This window comes from Dermacentor silvarum, chromosome 7, assembly GCF_013339745.2.
Source record: "Dermacentor silvarum isolate Dsil-2018 chromosome 7, BIME_Dsil_1.4, whole genome shotgun sequence".
Taxonomy (NCBI): Eukaryota; Metazoa; Arthropoda; class Arachnida; order Ixodida; family Ixodidae; genus Dermacentor; species Dermacentor silvarum.
The window spans coordinates 3,936,860-3,955,357 of NC_051160.1; the positions used below are offsets into that span (position 1 = coordinate 3,936,860).

At 42.1% G+C, this 18,498-nt stretch overlaps 2 protein-coding genes across 4 annotated transcripts in view; one reads left to right on the forward strand and one right to left on the reverse strand.

Annotated features, from left to right (window-relative positions):
* The window catches only part of LOC119457449 (centrosomal protein of 170 kDa protein B), a 30,625-nt gene extending 29,669 nt beyond the window's left edge, over positions 1-956 (reverse strand). For all 3 annotated transcript variants that reach the window (XM_049670095.1, XM_049670094.1, XM_049670092.1), the window contains exon 1: positions 893-956. In XM_049670095.1, coding sequence (XP_049526052.1) covers positions 893-941 — 49 coding nt within the window. In that variant the 5' untranslated portion in view covers positions 942-956. The remainder of the gene's footprint in view (positions 1-892) is intronic.
* LOC119457455 (uncharacterized) lies at positions 382-17,095 on the forward strand. The gene is made up of 9 exons (XM_037719022.2): positions 382-555; positions 970-1,047; positions 3,797-3,952; positions 5,757-5,885; positions 7,318-7,435; positions 8,868-8,983; positions 10,808-10,851; positions 11,026-11,073; positions 14,504-17,095. The coding sequence occupies exons 2-9, from the start codon at positions 972-974 to the stop codon at positions 14,561-14,563; spliced, it is 747 nt and encodes a 248-aa protein (XP_037574950.1). The 5' UTR covers positions 382-555; positions 970-971; the 3' UTR covers positions 14,564-17,095.
* The last annotated feature ends 1,403 nt before the right edge of the window (positions 17,096-18,498 follow it).

Sequence of the window (18,498 nt, forward strand, 5' to 3'; positions counted from 1 at the left end):
GAGAGGAGCGCAAGTGGAATATGCTACGCTCGACCTGGGACGAGGCGCATATCCTAATGACCCGCACGTTTGTAGCGCGCTGAACGTTTTCTCCCCTCCTCAAAGTCAATACGAAGCCGCGGAGCTTAAAAAAAAAAAACGTACGAGAAAAAAAAATACTGACAATAAACCGGCCATTCCAATGAGGACCTCTACGTGAGCGGAAGGGGCGAGGTGCGCGATAATTACCGCTTATAATGAAATAAACAAAAATGCGAAAGAATGTACTACCTTCCCGTCGGCGTTTCCGTCGTCTGCTACCGCACCCGCCCGCTGAGCGAAGCGGAAAATACGTCATTTGTTGTCGTCACCAAATACGTGACGTAGACTAAATCGTCATGAGCCTAGCAACTCCGCTCATCGGCGTGGTAATCCCTGCAGCTCCGTCCGCGGCTGCAGGTTGCTATGCCGTGTGCCAACAAATGGCAACTATCCTAACACATCTCTTCCTTGTACACCGGTAATCGCACACCTCCATCCCCATACAGCCAGCTACCTGCTATCGCTCGAGCCACGGTGAGTTAAATTTTTGATACGCGCACCATTAAATTCGCTGACCCGCTTCCGAAAGTCCGCCGATGCGCGGACTTCTCGTCTTTAGAGACCGGCTTATGAAAATCGAAGTGCGAGAATTATAATCTCACCGGGCTGGCGGCACGGAAGATGAAGCTGATATTTAGCACTCCGAAGCCTTGGGACATGCGGCGCGCGCTCTTTCGCATTTTGCCGAGACGCGCGTAGATCGTGATGTTTGCTAGAGATGTCGATCGCTTTCCTGCGCGCGCGCGGCCTTGGCGGTATTGCGAACAAACTACGCATTGACGGCCGCAACGTGTCGAACTTTGTGTCTTACCTCTTCGTAGTACACTGCTGAGTGTTTCGCTCTGGATGCACCAACTCATAGCGCACGCCGTATGTTTTGTTTTCCAGTCATGGCCCTTGTGATTGTGGGCGTCGCCGCTGGCTTCATCTCGGTAGCTAGCGCGGATGCTCCCTTGCAGTTGGAAGGTGAGAGTACTGGAAGTATATCTAGGGCGGTATCAGCCTCCCGCGTCAGCAGCAATGTTGTTTACCGTCTGAACTATTTTTACGTGAAATATATTTCACCGCGATCATGATCGAACGATCGAGCCATATCGTATACAATTAAGCTGGCGTTTTACGTGATATAGAGCTCGCATATGAGCGGCAAGCATATATGTCATATACGTATAACATGTTAAATTGTGTCGTAACTTGTGGAATTAGACTGCTGAGGCGCTGATCATTTATATTTTCGATCGCATATACTGTCATGTAGTTTCTTGAACATATATATATATATATATATATATATATATATATATATATATATATATATATATATGCACGTCAATCTTTTTCGATCACGGCCGCGATAGATATATATTACAGTGAGAACTTCAAATGAAATATCAAATCAGTTTATTTCAGCACCAGAGGGGACGAGTACTGTACAACAGTCACAACAGTGATGCTGTGGGGTGAAAGCAAAAAGCCATCAAGGCTTTGACAAGGGCTTTCGATCACACCATTTAACACATAGCGAACAGCAACATGAAATCATAAGTATTTATAGTACAGTGGCAAACATGTCTTTGAGTATTATATAGCTTTCATTCTGAACGCACATAAAAAAAGATGTTTGTAAAAAAAGAACGGTATCATTCATTTTTTGTGGAAAACCTGTTTAGTGTTTCTGACAGTAATAATTCATCATTTGCCAACCATAGTTGGTACGTGTGTAAGGGATTCTCCAATCATCAGAAGCTCGCATGCTATACGGACAAGTGCATGGTGTTAAATCCGCTAAGTCTATGAGAAAAGAATCATGATTTTTTCTGCTAGTACGATATCTACTTAAGTAAAATCAAATTGTAAATGTCAGGTATTGGTTGTAAGTTTAGGGCTTCAAAAATGTGTTTAGAGTGTGCATTGCGTGGAGCATCTATAATTATACGTACAGCTTTTTTCTGTAGTCTATATATTCTGCCTAAGTTCTTTTCCGTTGTAGTGCCCCATACTATAGATAGCAATAACTCAGTGTAGATAAGAATACATAATTATACGAGGTCTGTTAGAAAAGTATCCGACTTTTGGCTGAAGAAAAAAAAACTGGCATAACTGGAGCGTTGGAAACCTAATCACCCTCAAAGTAGTCTCCTTGCATGGAACTCCACACAATTCTCCCAGCAGTGCTGCCATTGTTGGAAGCATTCCGAGAAGGCCCCTCTTTTGGAATGGAGTTTAGCTCAGCTGTCGCTGCAGCCATAATGTCCTCTCTTGTCTGAAATTGCGCTCCTTTCATTGGCCTCTTGATTTTGGGAAACAGCCAGAAGTCGCAGGGGGCCATATCAGGAAAGTAAGGAGCCTGTTGAACTACAGGAGTCTGGTTTTTCGCCAAAAAAGTCTGAATCAAGTGCGAGGAATGTGCAGGAGCATTGTCGTGATGGATGCGCCAATTTCCTGTTGACCACAACTCCGGTCTCTTGCGCCGCACAGCATCACGTAGGCGACGGAGGACATCCCTCTTTGGTAATTGTTTGACCCTGTGGTGCGTACTCGTGGTGTACACACCGCGGGAGTCAAAGAAAGCAGTCAGCATCACTTTGACGTTGCTGCGCACTTGGCGGGCCTTCTTTGGTCTTGGTGACATGGAATGCTTCCACTGTGACGACTGGGATTTAGTTTCCGGGTCGTATCAGTACACCCAAGACTCGTCACCAGTGATTATGGTGTTCATGAAGTCGAGGTCACTTTTGTGGAATCCAGCATGTCCTGTGAGACTTCAACATGAAGTTGCTTTTAATCCACCGTGAGCAGCTTCAGCACGAATTTCGCCGCAACTCTCTTCATGGTCAAAACTTCGGTCATAATGGAATGTGCAGAAAAAGTTCTGATGCCCACCTCTTCCGCAATTTCTCGGATAGTCACACGACGGTCCCGCATCACCACAGCTTTCACTTTGGCAATGACCTGGTCATTTCGGCATGTTGATGGCCGACCGGAGCATGGCTCGCTCTCCCCTGATGTGTGGCCGTCTTTAAACCGGTTGTACCACTCCTTGATCTGTGTGCTGCTCATAGCATCGTCACCGAAAGCCGTCTGAATCTTCCGAATGATTTCCACTTGGCTATCGCCCAGTTTCTGGCAAAATTTGATGCAGTAGCGCTGCTCAATTCGCTCCGTCATTTTCCTTGCAATAAAAAAACCAACGAGAGCACTGCACGCTACCTCACTCAAACGCTGCGTCCCAGTGACTGACGCTATCGGCAGGCGGGAAAAAATTTTGGCATGCGAACGAATGTTCAAGGTCGGCTGATGCAAGCGCGCTTGTTTCATATCCGTCAGGTGTTCGCAGAAAAAAATAAGGTCGGATACTTTTCTAACAGACCTCGTATAGTAGGAGTTTAATTCTTTGCAGCAAGAGAAAGCGCAGACGTGATAGGACACCGACGATACGAGAAAGTTTAGAGTAAATAAGCTCAGCCTGATTGTTTTACAGCCTGAATACAACTTCCCAGCTGTATTCGCGTAATTGTGACTAAAGTATGTGCCATAACCATGCAATTGTTTGTGCAAATATATATATTAGACGTTTTGTTGTATAGCACTATAATTCATGTCTAAGAAGCTTGTACTATGCTTACAGCATATACTAGCTGTGAGGGGATGTCCCATCTGTTAATTGCATTTGCACATGCATGTGATATTTTACAGCAAGTGCACCTCATTTCAGGTACGGTAAGGGTGGATGAACTTGGACAGCGCTGCCGAAATGATTGGCACTGCTATGACCATATCGGCAGACATGTGATTTGTGTGGATCGTCGATGCGTGTGTCGAGAAGGGTACAAACCTGCCATTGTAGATGGCTGGGTTGAATGCAAGCCTGGTGAGTTCTAGAGACGCTGTTTTTGGTTATGAATATTATACAAAGACTTAATAACCAATCCTAAAGGGACGCTAAAGAGAAAGCGAAATTGGGCGTGTTCGCAAATTGCCCTTCTACAATACCGAACCACTATTACCATGCATGAAGCTTTCAATAGCCAGAAAAGATGCATAAACAAGAGACAGGTGGCTCCGCCGCCTTGACGTTTTCGCACAAGCTTGCCATGGCGTCATGGATTTTGATGCCGTCTGCTCAGGCCTAGTTGATATTTTATCAGTAAGGATGCACTATATTGTATACTCTAAGAGCCAAAGACTGAACTTTGTAAGTATAAGTTTCACTCACGTTTAGTGTGCCACAGGCTCTAAAACATGAAAAGTATATACTTTGGTATCAGTTACATCACAATGACATACCATCTACAGAAAGTTGAGCTAGTTGGTAGGGATTCATGTTGGAAAAAGTTGCGTGTGCAGACACGGACACAAGAAGAGGGAAACTACACAAACAGCTGCATTTGTGTTGTCTGTTTCCCTCTTCTTGTGTCCATGTCAGTGCGCCTATCTTTTTCTAACATGACATGCCAGCATCGGAGTTTCTGCACAATATTAAACAAAATTTAAGTTTGCCCCTCATTTTCTATTATAGTAATCAACCCCTTCCCACAAAATGAATGAAACCAGAGTTTTGAAAGGATACTTTGCCTGTCTAGACTGGTTTAGTGTTTGTCTTTAATGTCCCTTTAGCATCAGTAGTTAAAGTCTCTAAATGGTCTGTTCACTTATTTAATTAATCAGTTAATTACGTACACATTAAATGACTAAAAATCAATTCCTCTTCCATGGATATCTTTGTGAGAGCCCAGCTTCCAGGGGAGACAGCCATAGTGATAACTGTTTGTTGAGCTATCCTGCATAGATTAAAGAGGGAGAACAGCGTGACGCTACATCACTGCCAGCACCTTCTTGACATGCAATGTTGGATGTTGCAACAATGTCACCCTGGCTGCCGTTAACTATTGGTAATTGGGCTGTTGTCCGCAATGCTCTACTCAACGCACGTGATGATGTGCTAATGACCCAATGCTGTGTTGGTAGATCCGGGTTTGATCGCTCCATTGGACACATAATTTTTTTTTTTTTTTTTTTGAGAAGGCCCGAAAGAAGGTGAGACAGGAACCTGCCCACATACCTAGTGCAAAGTGCCTGGTAGGAGGCAAAGAATGCCTCGTATTTAAAAAAAGGAACAAGCGGAGGAATAGGTGCAGCGTACAGCACAACGAATCACAGGCTCATCGAGTACTACAGATGAGAGCTGAGTCCCATAGTTAAGAAGAATTCTAGAACCGTTTTGTGAGGCCTCATATCGAGATAAGAAATCGCTGAGGGCAGTTTAAGAAATATGAAGCTGCTGGAGCTCACCTAGCAGTAAAGAGCAACAATCTGTTGATCGTTGAGCATTCTGAAAGCAAGCACACAAAAAGAGAAGGTCCTAAAGGATCTGTACAGATATAAAAACTTACTTCCCTGGCGTAAAGGATAAAGACTGAGAGAGGTACAAAAAGGACTGGAACATGCATTGTGTGTTCTTGCACTGCAGAAGTAATGCACTTTCCTTTGTACTGCAGAAGTAATGAACTATTACCAATGTTCCCAATTGATCATTTTCCTAAAACGATTGCCAGTGTTGCCATTAAAATGTTGCTTGGTGACTTTGTGACTGCTGATAACAAGAAACACTTGATGTTTTCTCACTGTGGCCATTTTAAAAAGAAGGTTGCTGCTTTTTTCTTTTCTTCTTACAGAGACCTTGATAGGTGACAGTTGCTCCTCAGCAAAGCCCTGTTCATTCTATTCGCGAGCAGTCTGCCTCAATGGAACGTGTACGTGCAAGGACGATACGTACGTCGCAGACGACCACTGCGAGAAGTTTAGTAAGTATGCAAATGTGACACCTAACCTTCATTGCATTTATCTTTTGTGTACACCATGAGATCACACCTAGTTAAGTTTCTTTTTTTTTATCCTTTGTCTTCCACCAGCTTTCTTTGAACATCTGTAGCAAAATGTGCATCATTGTTGACACACAGATGATTCAGTGATAATTTCAAAAGGGTACAGAAGGCAAATATTTTGTCTAGATATATTGTAGAAGAATGAAAATTAGAATAAAAGGTTGGAACTCATATGACAAACACTACCAAGTTATGACCGACAGCTTACCGCTATCCTTGAAAAGAAAAGTGCATAATATATTTGATTTATTTCAGTACTTACATATGGGGCAGAAGCTTGGAGGTTAACGAAAAAGCTTGAGAACTTAAGGGCTGCGTAACAAGCGATAGAATGAAAGATGACAGGCATATAATGTTAGGAGACAGGTAGACAGTGGTGTGGATTAGAGAGCAAACGGATGTAGCCGATATTTTAGTTGACCATCAAGAGGAAGAAACGGAGGGGCAGAACATGTAATGCATAATGCAGATGCTTGGTGGTCGACTAGAGTTACAGTATGGGTGCCAGGAGAAGGGAAGTGCAGTTTAGGATGGCTGATAATTTGGTGGTGTGACAAAATTTGGAGATTTGCAAACATAGGATGGTGTCAGCTGGTGCAAGACGGGATAATTGGAGATCGATTAGAGAGACCTTCGTCCTGCAGTGTAGACACAAATATACAGTCAAACCTTGATATAACAAAGTAAATATAAAGTTTTCTTGCCTATATTAGTGTAGCGAATATATGCTTATAACAAATATAGGATATGACGAAGGTATTGTCTCAGATCTGACTTTGTTATAGTGAGGTTCAACTGTAGGATCATGTTAATGGTGATAATGATTGCATTTCATACTTGACAGGCAATGAACCTATGCAACCGGCTTTTGGTCTGCGACTTCTTTTACCAACTATTTTTTTATTATATTAGAACTGCAATGTAAGGTGGTAATGTTGCATCAAATAAAATATTATTTGTCTGCCATAAGCTTACTATATGTGAGGCACTATGTTTTGGTCGTGAATCCAGGTGGTCTGCTGTAGAAGCTGTGCCATGAATCTGGTCATACAAAGCGTATCACTTCGTTTGTCTTTCTCAAGTTAAAAGGTTCACATCTGCGATCTCTTTTGCAATGCACCCACTTCACATACGTTGACTATGAAGTCTACGGTATGGCAAATTACATTCCATATTCCTATTTCTGTCTGTCATGTGGCACTCACTACTTCTTGGTCACGAATGCAAGTAGTGTAAATAAAGTTGTTCTAGCCTCTGCAGCATTGTGACTGCTGTGTACGAAACGGAGTACAGATTGATGGATTACACTATCCTAACTTTCTTTTTTTTTCTCTCCTTTTCCTTCTTGCAGCCTCATTTGAAAAGCAAGGAGGGGAGAGCTTCCATTCTACGTCCAAGTTCAACGTCCTCGCTATCCTCATGATTGTTGCCATTTTGGTTGTTGCACTCCTGTTCCTCGTAAACCAGAGGCAAGGTTCACTTCCTTGTGATTTCAAATGAAACAAATGCTATCAGGTGTGCAGTGCATAGGTACTTCTACCCACCATGCCTTTTTTGAAGATGTTTTCAGAGGCAGCTTTACCTCTAGAGCTCCAATCTAAATGCAGGAGAACAGAGAAATGTTTTTTCTCGGCACCCACAGCTGCAATATTGATGAGCTTTGTTGTACTTAAAATAAAAGTTCAAATCTACTGGCTGTAGGGAGTAGAGATTTTATTTGTAGAAGCCATCTATTCCTTAAAAAGTGAAACAGACTAAAGCATCATAACATAAAAATAAAAAATACCACACTTCTGTATACTGTACCTATTTGGGACATCTAAAGTGGACAAAATTGATGTACTGTACACCGCTCTAAAATATATCAATAATTTTTAGTAGGACTATTGCAAAACTCTTGTAAATATTATAACAACCTAAAGTAAGCTGTGAATTCATATACTATCACATTTGTACACTTCAGATTCTCTCTTGGCGCTCGTTGGCCAGAACTGGCCCTTGCGCCATTAAAACCCGTCAATCAATCAGGTTCTCTTAACAGATGCAGTTTACAGAACTGCAATGGCTTTTTTGGTGCAGAGTTACAGACTTGTAATATTCGTGCTTCAACTTTTTTTAAGCTTGCCGCTATTTGGCAATTTTTGGCATAACTATGAAGCCCTAAATCTAGAATTTGGTTCATACGTACAGTCAGTATAATTTGGCTTTCTTTCTGAAATGCAACAAATATAATTCCATTTCGTTCAGTGGTTGTCTTATGAGAGCATTTCTGTGTTTCGCATGTATTTAAACAGGGAAATGATAGTTGGCCAGGAGCTAAAGCCTCCTCTTTTATGACCTTTCATGAAAGGTTTGTAATGTGTGTGGTATTTAAGGACATTACCTCATGAAACCTTTACTACAAAGAAAGTTTTATTACACCAAAGTTTGTGAATGCAGTGCATGTTGGCAGGCTTAATCACCTAGTGTTTGCAGATAAAGCATTCACTTGCAGAACTGTAGCTTTGCAGGTTTTTTGAACCAGTGGAATGAGTTATTAGGTAACCACTGCGGGGGCTCAGTGGTTATGGCGTTCTGCCACTGAGCACAAGGTTGTGGGTTTGACTACTAGCTGCCGCATTGCATTTTGATGGAGGAAAATGAAAAAAAAAAAAAAAGAAACACTTCTGTACTTAGGTTTAACCCCAAGTGGTAAAAATTAACCTGGAGTCAAACCCAGAGTTATGACGACCCGAAGTCATGACGCGGAGTCAAAATTAACCCGGAGCCCCTGTGAGAAACTACGGTGTTTCTCACAGCCCCAGTGCTGATTTCGAACATTAAACCCCCAAGTCCGTCGATAAATAAATCAGGTGACTCATTGGGTTTGATTTTTAAAAGTGTTTCTCTTAATTTTTCTAGGAACATGTTCTTCTATTTCCCATGCTGCATGAGAGATTCCACGCTTGCAGCGCTGCAGCGGACGGCTGCAGTCGGCATTCCTGCAGATCAGCACATTGCTCCGAGCAATATTCATGGTGAGCATGCTTTTCACGACGATAATGTTGCAGAGGTCTGCTCACCATGAGCAGGTTGCCTGTTTGTCTGCTCAAAAGCCCTCTTGAAAAAAAAAAAAAAAAGTAACCTTGCCGCCGTATTCCAATTCGAGCAACTCATATATCAGAGTTGCGCCATGAAGCGCAAAAGCGCAAGCTGTAAAAGCGAGTTTTTACAAGTACTAGGGGTCTGTTGTGCCAGTGCCTGAAATCTACCCGAGACTTTGTAAAGGCTTAACTATATCCGGTGCAATTCCTTTACTATACCTAAGCCTTTTTAAATGTTTGAAGTATAGTTGAGCTTAGTACTTCTGTAGTCTGCGTTATATCTGATGCATGTTCTTGCATGCTGCGTCGGCTCTACTGACATCGGCGTCCAGTTTCTGGCTGCACATTCCAGTGGTGTGGTAGGGCTGCGTTGCCCGCTTTTTCTTTGTGCAGCCAGTGTAAAGTCAGTACAATACGCAGCCATCGTCCGGCTGCGTATTCTCACTAACGTCCTGATGGTCATATGACCACTTCGGAGCTCCGACGTGGGCTGTGGTGCTGGCTGTTCTTTGATTGACACTTACTACTGACCACTGCGCCACACTTCGCCGTCGGCTTTCACTGCCACTGCACGAAAACCATTTTGGAACTCCCCTTAGCAGCTTCACTGTAAAACAAATATATACAAAAGGGCCACGTAGCGAGAACCTCGATGCGACCATTATCAGCAGTAGCCATGAAAGCTGCATTGTGCTTGTATCATGACACAAGCTTGAAACTGCAGGACATTCTTAGCCCATGGAAAATCACCACCTGTGCTTTGCACAATTAACGACAGTGTTTCTATAGCATCCTTGAAAACAAAAGAACTAATGAAAACTTTATGAATAGAATAGATTTAGTGTGTGTATGCACGTCCATGGGTGTATGTGCTGTCTGTGTTCTTTTTATGTAAATCACATTTCTCACCCAACGCCTGGAGTATAACACAACAGGTGTTATACTCCTACTCCAGGTGAACATCTCCAAGCTTTTCATTTAATTCAGCATCTCGCTAACTCTCTCTTATTATATGGCTTGTTGCTATGACTTGTGGCTCTGTGCTTACTTTGGTGCTGCAGTTAAGCCACTTGAGAAGAACACAACTTTCTCAGTTAATAGTGGAACCAGCATTCTGCTTTGGTGATGATCCTTTATATACATCAGGTATTCCTGCTAACATGGATCACGTAAAAAAAAAATAAGCGAAGCCTTCTGTGCAGATGAAACTAACTGCATGTTGTTAGCAACAACCTGGAGAAGCATCTAGTTCAATCTGTTCTTAATAATAGAGTAATTAGTACTGAGTAATTGATGAACTTTTTAAAATGTGTTACTTAATGGTTTTAATGTCAATGCAAGGTTTGCAGCACTCATTTGAGAACATCACTTTCAGTTGTTTGTGACATGTTACCATTACTGAATACTTTACAAAAACACTGGAGGCTTCTTCATGAGTTTGCTAACAACATAAAGTTGATTTCACTTGCATAGAAGGTGTTGCTTTCTTTTAAAACTTGCGCCATATTAGCTGCAGTGCAGCTAGTGGGGGAGCCACAACAGGCTGCACCATTGGTTTGCAAATCAGTGCCTCTGGCTAAAGCCAAAGAATTTCCATATAACTGGCTACTACTAGTGAAACATGTTTTGGTTAACTGACTTGTCAGCATTTCAATTTATGCTTATGGTACTCCGCACCACATAGCACAAGTATGCACACATATTTTTTAGCTGAGATATGTAAAGTAACGAACTTAAATCCTTTCCTTGTCCTTGTAGGTATCCCCACCTCAAACTCCCAAGGCTCTTTGAACATTTACCAGGTATGTTTGTTCTTGTTAAATTCCGTTGTTGAAGTCGTCCTTGTTCTCGCACGTGAACAGAAATTGTTCTACATGTCAGTACTGCTGTGGTCTACTTATACTGTTTTCCCACCACACAGCAGTCTGTGCCTCTTTACTCCGACAATAAATTCCTGCCTTACCTATCTCTTTCAGATGCAGCAAGACAAGCCCCCATCTTATGCAGATACAGTGCTCAATGTGGTTAGTATACCATGTTTACTTGTGTTTTGCTGCTTTCTAAAGCAATGACTTTCTTTAGCTACTTCCTCTGGGTGTTCATAGTTGGCGGATCGCAATCTTAACACAGTAGAGGGTAATGAGTGAGAAGGAGGTGGAGAGTAAACTGTGGAGAAGGAAGTGCATGCACAGAGGAGGAGGAGAGAAGGAGGTGCGTAATTGGTTGGTGCAGGTGATGTCACGCACGTAGGAAGAGGATTGAGGTGAGGAGGGCGAGAACTAAGCTACATATTATTCGCATGAGAAATGCAGCAGGGTAACCGGGAAGATATTCTTGTCTTTGACAATCACTTTAATTTCGGCTGAATGTTTGTTCGTTTTCTTTTCAATATATCAGGCTCAGCTTTTTCACACCATGTCCGACACTGTAAGAAAAGTTTGAAACCCTTTAGGGCTTATCTTGTCCCCAAACAATTATCGTCACCTATTTTGCATGCTTTTCCTTTCTTTAATGCCGCACGCTCTGTACTTGTAGGTTCCTAATGGTATGCATATTATCGGCGTGACATAGCATTCGTGACTAGAAAGTAACAAACGTAGAGTTTTCAAGAAAGGAAATTCAAACTAAGACCGATGCTGATTGTTGTTTGGGAACAAGATACGTCCCAAAGGGTGTAACCTCTTTTTAGAGTGCAGGCCTACATGTTGCATAACTTGCTGAAGCAAGACTTGGGTTTTGGCAGTTGATCACAGATTCACAATATACTGGGTTATACAATTTTTGAAACAGATTTATTACAGATTTCCTCTTGGAGATATCAATTGTGTCACATCAGTTGGGCTATTTGAAGAGGCAGACGCTACTTGCAAGACAAATTTTGTAGCACCTTATAGCGTATAGCAGTAGTACAAGCCTATGCCCCAACCTCCAGTCACGATGATGAAGAAATAGACCAGTTTTATGAAGATGTTGAATTAGCAATGAGAAAGGTGCAAACTCGGTATACTGTAGTCATGGGAGACTTCAATGCAAAAGTGGGGAAAAAGCATGCTGCTGAGCAAGCAATTGGCAGCTATGGCATCGGTTCTAGGAACACTAGAGAAGAGATGCTTTTAGAATTCGCGGAAAAGAATAGGCTCCAAATAATGAATACCTTCTTCAGGAAGCGCAGCAACAGGAAGTGGACCTGGAAAAGCCCTAATGGAGAAACAAAGAATGAAATAGATTTAATACTCTCTGCCGATCCCAGCATAGTGCAGGATGTAGAAGTGTTAGGTAGGGTAAAGTGCAGTGACTATAGGTTAGTGAGGTCTAGGATTTCTCTCAACTTGAAAAGAGAAAGAATAAAATTAGTCAAGAAGAAACAGGCCAACCTAGACGCAGTAAGGGTAAAAGCAGACCAATTCAGGCTGGTGCTCTCAAACAAATATGCAGCTTTAGAACAGGGAGATGAAGACAACATAGAGGTAATGAATGAAACCGTAACTAGGCTGATCTCAGAAGCAGCAATTGAAGTGGGAGATAAGGCACCAAGGCAACCAGTAGGTAAGCTCTCCCAAGTAACTAAGGACCTTATAAATAAATGGCAAAACATGAAAGTGTCAAACTCGAGACATCAGATAGAATTCGCTGAACTGTCAAAACTGATCAACAAGAAGAAAGTAAGGGATATTCGAAATTATAACATGGAAAAGATTGAGGAAGCAATAAAAAATGGATGCAGCATGAAATCAGTGAGAAGAAAACTTAGCATAGGACAAGGCAGAATGTATGCACTGAAAGATAAGCAGGGTAATATCATCACCAATTTCGATGACATAGTAAAAGCAGCAGAAGAATTCTATACTGACTTGTACTGTGCCCAGAGCAGCCATGCTACTTTCATTCTAAGTAGTGATGAACAGGATACAGAGGCTCCTTCTATAACTAGCGATGAAGTTAGAAGGGCCTTGAAAGACATGACCAGGGGAAAAGCTGCTGGAGAAGATGGAATAACAGTCGATTTAATCAAAGATGGAGGAGATATAATGCTTGAAAAGCTTGCGGCCCTTTATACGCAATGCCTCATGACTTCAAGTGTACCAGAAAGCTGGAAGAACGCCAACATTATACTCATCCCTAAGAAGGGAGACGTTAAAGAATTGAAGAATTATAGATCCATTAGCTTGCTTTCATTATTGTATAAAATATTCATCAAGGTAACTTCAAATAGAATCAGGGCAACACTTGACTTCAGCCAACAAAGAGAACAGGCTGGCTTCAGGAAGGGATATTCGACGATGGATCATATCCATGTCATAAATCAGGTAATAGAGAAATCTGTGGAGTACAATCAACCTCTGTATATGGCTTTCATAGATTATGAAAAAGCATTTGATTCAGTAGAGATACCAGCAGTCATAGAGGCATTGCGTAATCAAGTAGTACAGGAGGCATACGTGAATATCTTGGCAAATATCTACAAGGATTGCACAGCAACCTTGGTTCTCCACAAGAAAAAGTAGAAAGATACCTGTTAAGAAAGGGGTAAGGCAAGGAGACAATCTCTCTAATGCTATTCACTGCATGCTTAGAAGTATTCAAGCTCTTAGACTGGGAAGGCTTAGGAGTGAGGATCAACGGCGAATATCTCAGCAACCTTCGGTTTGCAGATGACATTGTCCTATTCAGCAACCATGGGGACGAATTATAGCAAATGATGGAGGACCTTAACCGAGAAAGTGCAAGAGTGGGGTTAAAGATTAATATGCAGAAGACAAACATAATGTTCAATAGCCTGGCAAGGGAACAAGAATTCAGGATTGCCAGTCAGCCTCTAGAGTCTGTAAAGGAGTATGCTATCTAGGTCAATTACTCACAGGGAACCCTGATCACAAGAAAGAAATTTACAGACGAATAAAATTGGGTTGGAGTGCATACGGCAGGCATAACCAAATCCTGACTGGGAGCTTACCACTGTCGTTGAAAAGTGTACAATCATTGCATTCTACTGGTGCTAACATATGGGGCAGAAACTTGGAGGTTAACAAAGAAGCTCGAGAACAAGTTAAAGACCGCACAAAGAGCAATGGAATTAAAAATGGTAGGCGTAACGGTAAGAGACAAAAAGAGAGTGGTATGGATCAGAGAGCAAACGGGGATAGCCGATATTCTAATTGACATTAAGAGAAAAAAAAATGGAGCTGGGCAGGCCATGTAAATATAGGCTGATGATGATGATGATAGCGTATGCAAAATGTCTAGTTATAGATCAGTGCTGTAAGTATATTGTGGAATATTGTTGGCTTTCTGTGGCCCTTTTATTGACAGAAATAGTTGCATCACGCACTAAGCTGTCGGCCGAACTGAACTAATGTTTGTAGTTCCCGACGCCTTTATTCTTATTAAATATTAATTTCTGAGCACAATATGTAGTTGAAATATTAATTTATGCCTCTGTATGTGCACATGCAGCAATACCTCCCAACATACCAAGAGGCAGCTGCGTCCCCTCCGGTCCCTAAGCCGTCATGAACCTGTCGTCGGTAAAATGCAGTGGAACCTATCCCAGAAGTCCCCATATCTGAATCCTGCAGTGGAATCCTTCCCACACCGGAGTCGAGCCACTCGAAGTCGTCAAAGAACAGAGGCATGCATGAACACCGCAGCTAAATTTGACATGGGACTCATTGTTCTGCTTGTCCCAGCGCAACGCCCGCATCTTCTTCAAGAGCTGTGGCTCCACATCTCCTCGAAGGCTGAACCACCCGCAAGGCGCCAGTTATAGGCACGCTTTGTGCATGGACACAGTTGTCTAGTTGAAGCTGCTTCTTCTAACCCAGTGATGTGAATGTGCTTCGTGCAAGGCTGTGTCCATGAGTTGCAGTGGCATAAGCTTTCTATAGTCCTTCACAGAAAGTTCTGTACTCGAGTTGAACTACGCAAACTTTCAGTAGTTATTTGTGGAAAGCTGTGTACATGTGTTGAACTGCGCAAGCTTTCTGTAGTTATTTGTTGAAAGTCGTGTACCCAAGATGAACTGCGCAAGCTTTCTAGAGTTGTTCCTGCAGCTCTTCCTTTTTGTTCTCCCATTCTTGTTCAGCGTCGTGTTCACTTCTGTGATGAGACTTAAGTATTCCGGAGGCAAAGTATCATGAAGCCTACTAACTTAAGTGGGCAAATGAAAGAATTTCTTCCTCCTCTTTGTTATTTTTTTAAGTCGCTTGTTGGATGGATTTTTTCAATAGTTTGTGTTGAGCACCCAGATTGACAGCAAAGGACCGCCTGTCGTACTGTTGCTGTTATGTTTACAAGTGTGTACTTGAACAGGCAAATCCTTTTGACAAAAAGAAATCTGTGCAAATGCATGTGATAACAGTGCAAATGGGACTTAATGATATATAGTCATGCTAATTTAATTAAAGCATGGCCGACTACCTTAAACCTTGCCCTTAGCAACTCTCAATCTTGACTTTATAGCTTTGCATCTCGTAGAACCCTTGGAGTTTATAGACACCAGGAAGTTGCTGGATCTTGTGATACCCAAACTGTGCAAACGTGTTTCTCTGCTTACTGTTTTTCGGACTGTAGTACGAGGCAGATAAATAGCAGTTGCTATCAGTGATTGAGAGATGTTATTATAGATACTGTAAATAGCGATGATGATAGTGACCTACTATACAAGTGTCTCGGTCCAACTATGGAGGTAGTGTCGCCCTATGGAGATTGCAACTTAGTTTTGCTACACCATGTACAAAGTGTGTGTGTGCGTGTTGGAACTTTTTTCTTTTTTTCTCGCTGCTGTTCACAAAGCAGAATATTGAAAACACCTCTTGGCAGGTGTCATCACAGTACACTTCTATGCAAATATATCTAGCTGCGCCAAGTGTAGCCGCACCTGTAATAACTAGCAACCCAATGCAGAAGCAAATGAAAAAAGTATATGTTGCATGTAGCACAATTTTTTAGCTACATAACCCACACTTGAGTGCTCTTAGCATTTCTACTTGAGGTATTACCCTGCAGTGTATTGTGCTACATACACATAGGTTGTGTTAGCCTGTACACCTGCCCTGTAATGCATAGTATTTTTTTATATGAAGCGCTTCTCACAGTGAACCTCACACATTATTTCCCGGCATGCCGCAGGGTTGTTCTGTGCATTCTTGATGATGGTACTGTACCACAAATGGTCACCAAACTTTGTCAGTGCTGTCCCGTTCGTCTATACTGTTGTGGTTGTTGGCTTCCAAGCAAGCTATGTATGACGGAAGTTTTCATCTGTGACCAACACTGTTTTGCAGGCTCAATATCACGTCTCAGTCTTTGACGTTACGACTGTTACAATGAAGCCAACTTCTCATAGTGTCAGCGTCACGTGTTTCTCAAAAATTAATCTAATGCCTGTTTTAATGTCGGTGCCATTGTAGACATTTAAAATCTCGATAAAATGTCAACCTCTTTCCAGAGGAAAAGAAGCTTATGCCCATGTGTTTAGGTCATGCCAGTGTGACGTGTGTTCGCTCTTGAATTTGGCATGAAATGCTTCTGCTACACAGAGCTTGTCGTGTTGCGAATGCAGACCAATTTATTTTTTGCAAGCACTTGAGCTGGAAGGCACACCTTGTGCTGGAGGCAATGTCTAGCTACCTCTTGAGATCTGCAAGATGATGAGCAACCATTATTGTGAAAGAGATTTCATTTTGCCTTGTACCTTATATTTAATATTTTTTGTTGAGTACTTTATTTTTACCTACAGGATTGTTGTTTTCCTTGTTGTTTGTTAGTGCTGTCTGTGTCACCTTCTCCAGAATGTGTTCGTTAATTTACACTTTTTTCTACGCAGAGTGCGACTGCTTTTTGCACCACTCGTGAATAATGAGTACCTATACATGTCCACAAATTCCTTGTCAGTGAGCCGGTAGTGGCAAATTGTGCAGCTAATTGTTGTCGTTTTAAATTCACTTTGATTGCACACACTGTTCTTTTCCTACTGTTTGTGGTCACAGACATTGTTTGCAAGGAATTGTAGTTAGGTCCAAAAATAAACTGTTCCAAGTTGTTGAATTGTTGCCACCTGTCACTTGGCTAATGGCAATGGTGCATATGGTAGCACCAATCTTTTTTAGTCCCCAAAATTAAATTATGGAATTTAGCATCTTGAGGCAAAGCACATCTAGGCTATGAGAGGGGTGGTAGTTGGGGCCTCCGGATTAATTTAGACTACCCAGCTGGGGTTCTTTAACGTATATCCACAACGCAGCACATTAAGCTTTTTTGCAATCTTCCCCTATTGGAATGTAACCGCGGGAATTAAACCCTTGACCTCATGCTCAGCAACGAACGGCATAGCCACTGAATCATTGCAGTGGGTCCTCTATAGCCTTCCACCCGTTACTAAGTAGCTGCACTGTATTGTGTTGCTGAGTGTTGCATTATAAATGAACTGTTCTAAACGCTGTCAGAACAAAGGAAAAGTGCATGGGATGGATGCCAGCCTGCTATGTACTGGGATGTATAGCTGGAATCAACAGGTCTATCAAGAGTGTTGCTCAGTTGGGCACTTAAAAATTAACTGATTTACTTTCCGGTAACCATTTAAAACCACTATATATGATATGGGCAAAGATGGATCTGCTGCCAGCTGGGAGTTCGAACATTAATTTCATAATACACATAGGTTGTGTATGTTGGCCGCGTCGCCAATCGGGTACTAAGCACGCCGTTCATTGTTGACCGCTTTCCACTTAGGAAATGCAAAGAAAATTTAACAATCATGAGGACAGTCTTGTAAGAAAGAATTAAACATTCGTTAAGTAGGCCAAAAACACCATCTGAAATGAAGATGTGGCTTCACAAAATGCATATGTGAGATGGCGGTATAGCAGTAGCCAATCCTGCATGCATATATCATCCAAATTTTGAATAAAATTATAGTTTTAAGTTTTTAGTGCAGGTGGTGCGTCATTCAGTCGAGTCGTACTGCTAGAAGAATGTGGAAAGTTATATATACACTGCACGCTGCAACCCTCATCAATTCATCGAAATTTACAATTTGATGAATTTGTGTGTGCGCATAACACTTATGCCAGTAGCGGAATCCAAGGACACTGTCCTAACTATGGCAAAGTCAACTGGGCATCTGAAGCATGACAGTGCATCCAAAATTGGTTTCATAGTTTTTGCAACCAAACGCACTGCTCGTCTTTGGAAGCTCAATTTCTATAACCCTCCACCATCCACGTGCGGGCCGCGCATGCACATGTCAATACCATATGACAGCATGACGGCGCGAATAATATATCACATTCCTCACATAGTCTGATGCGCGTGGACTGTGTATGGAGAATGGAATTCAATGCAGTGCTCACATATGACACAATTCACAGAGAGCCAATTTACATTTGTTTCGTATAGTTGATGTTGTAGTATATAGTGAAAGAGAATTGGCCTTACTTCGTAGACCCTAC

Coding starts and splice junctions, on each gene's coding strand:
- LOC119457455 (XM_037719022.2), top strand. CDS start 972: ATGGCCCTTGTGATTGTGGGCGTCGCCGCTGGCTTCATCTCGGTAGCT. Junction 1,048..3,796: donor TGCTCCCTTGCAGTTGGAAG/GTGAGAGTACTG, acceptor ACCTCATTTCAG/GTACGGTAAGGGTGGATGAA. Junction 8,984..10,807: donor TGCTCCGAGCAATATTCATG/GTGAGCATGCTT, acceptor TTGTCCTTGTAG/GTATCCCCACCTCAAACTCC.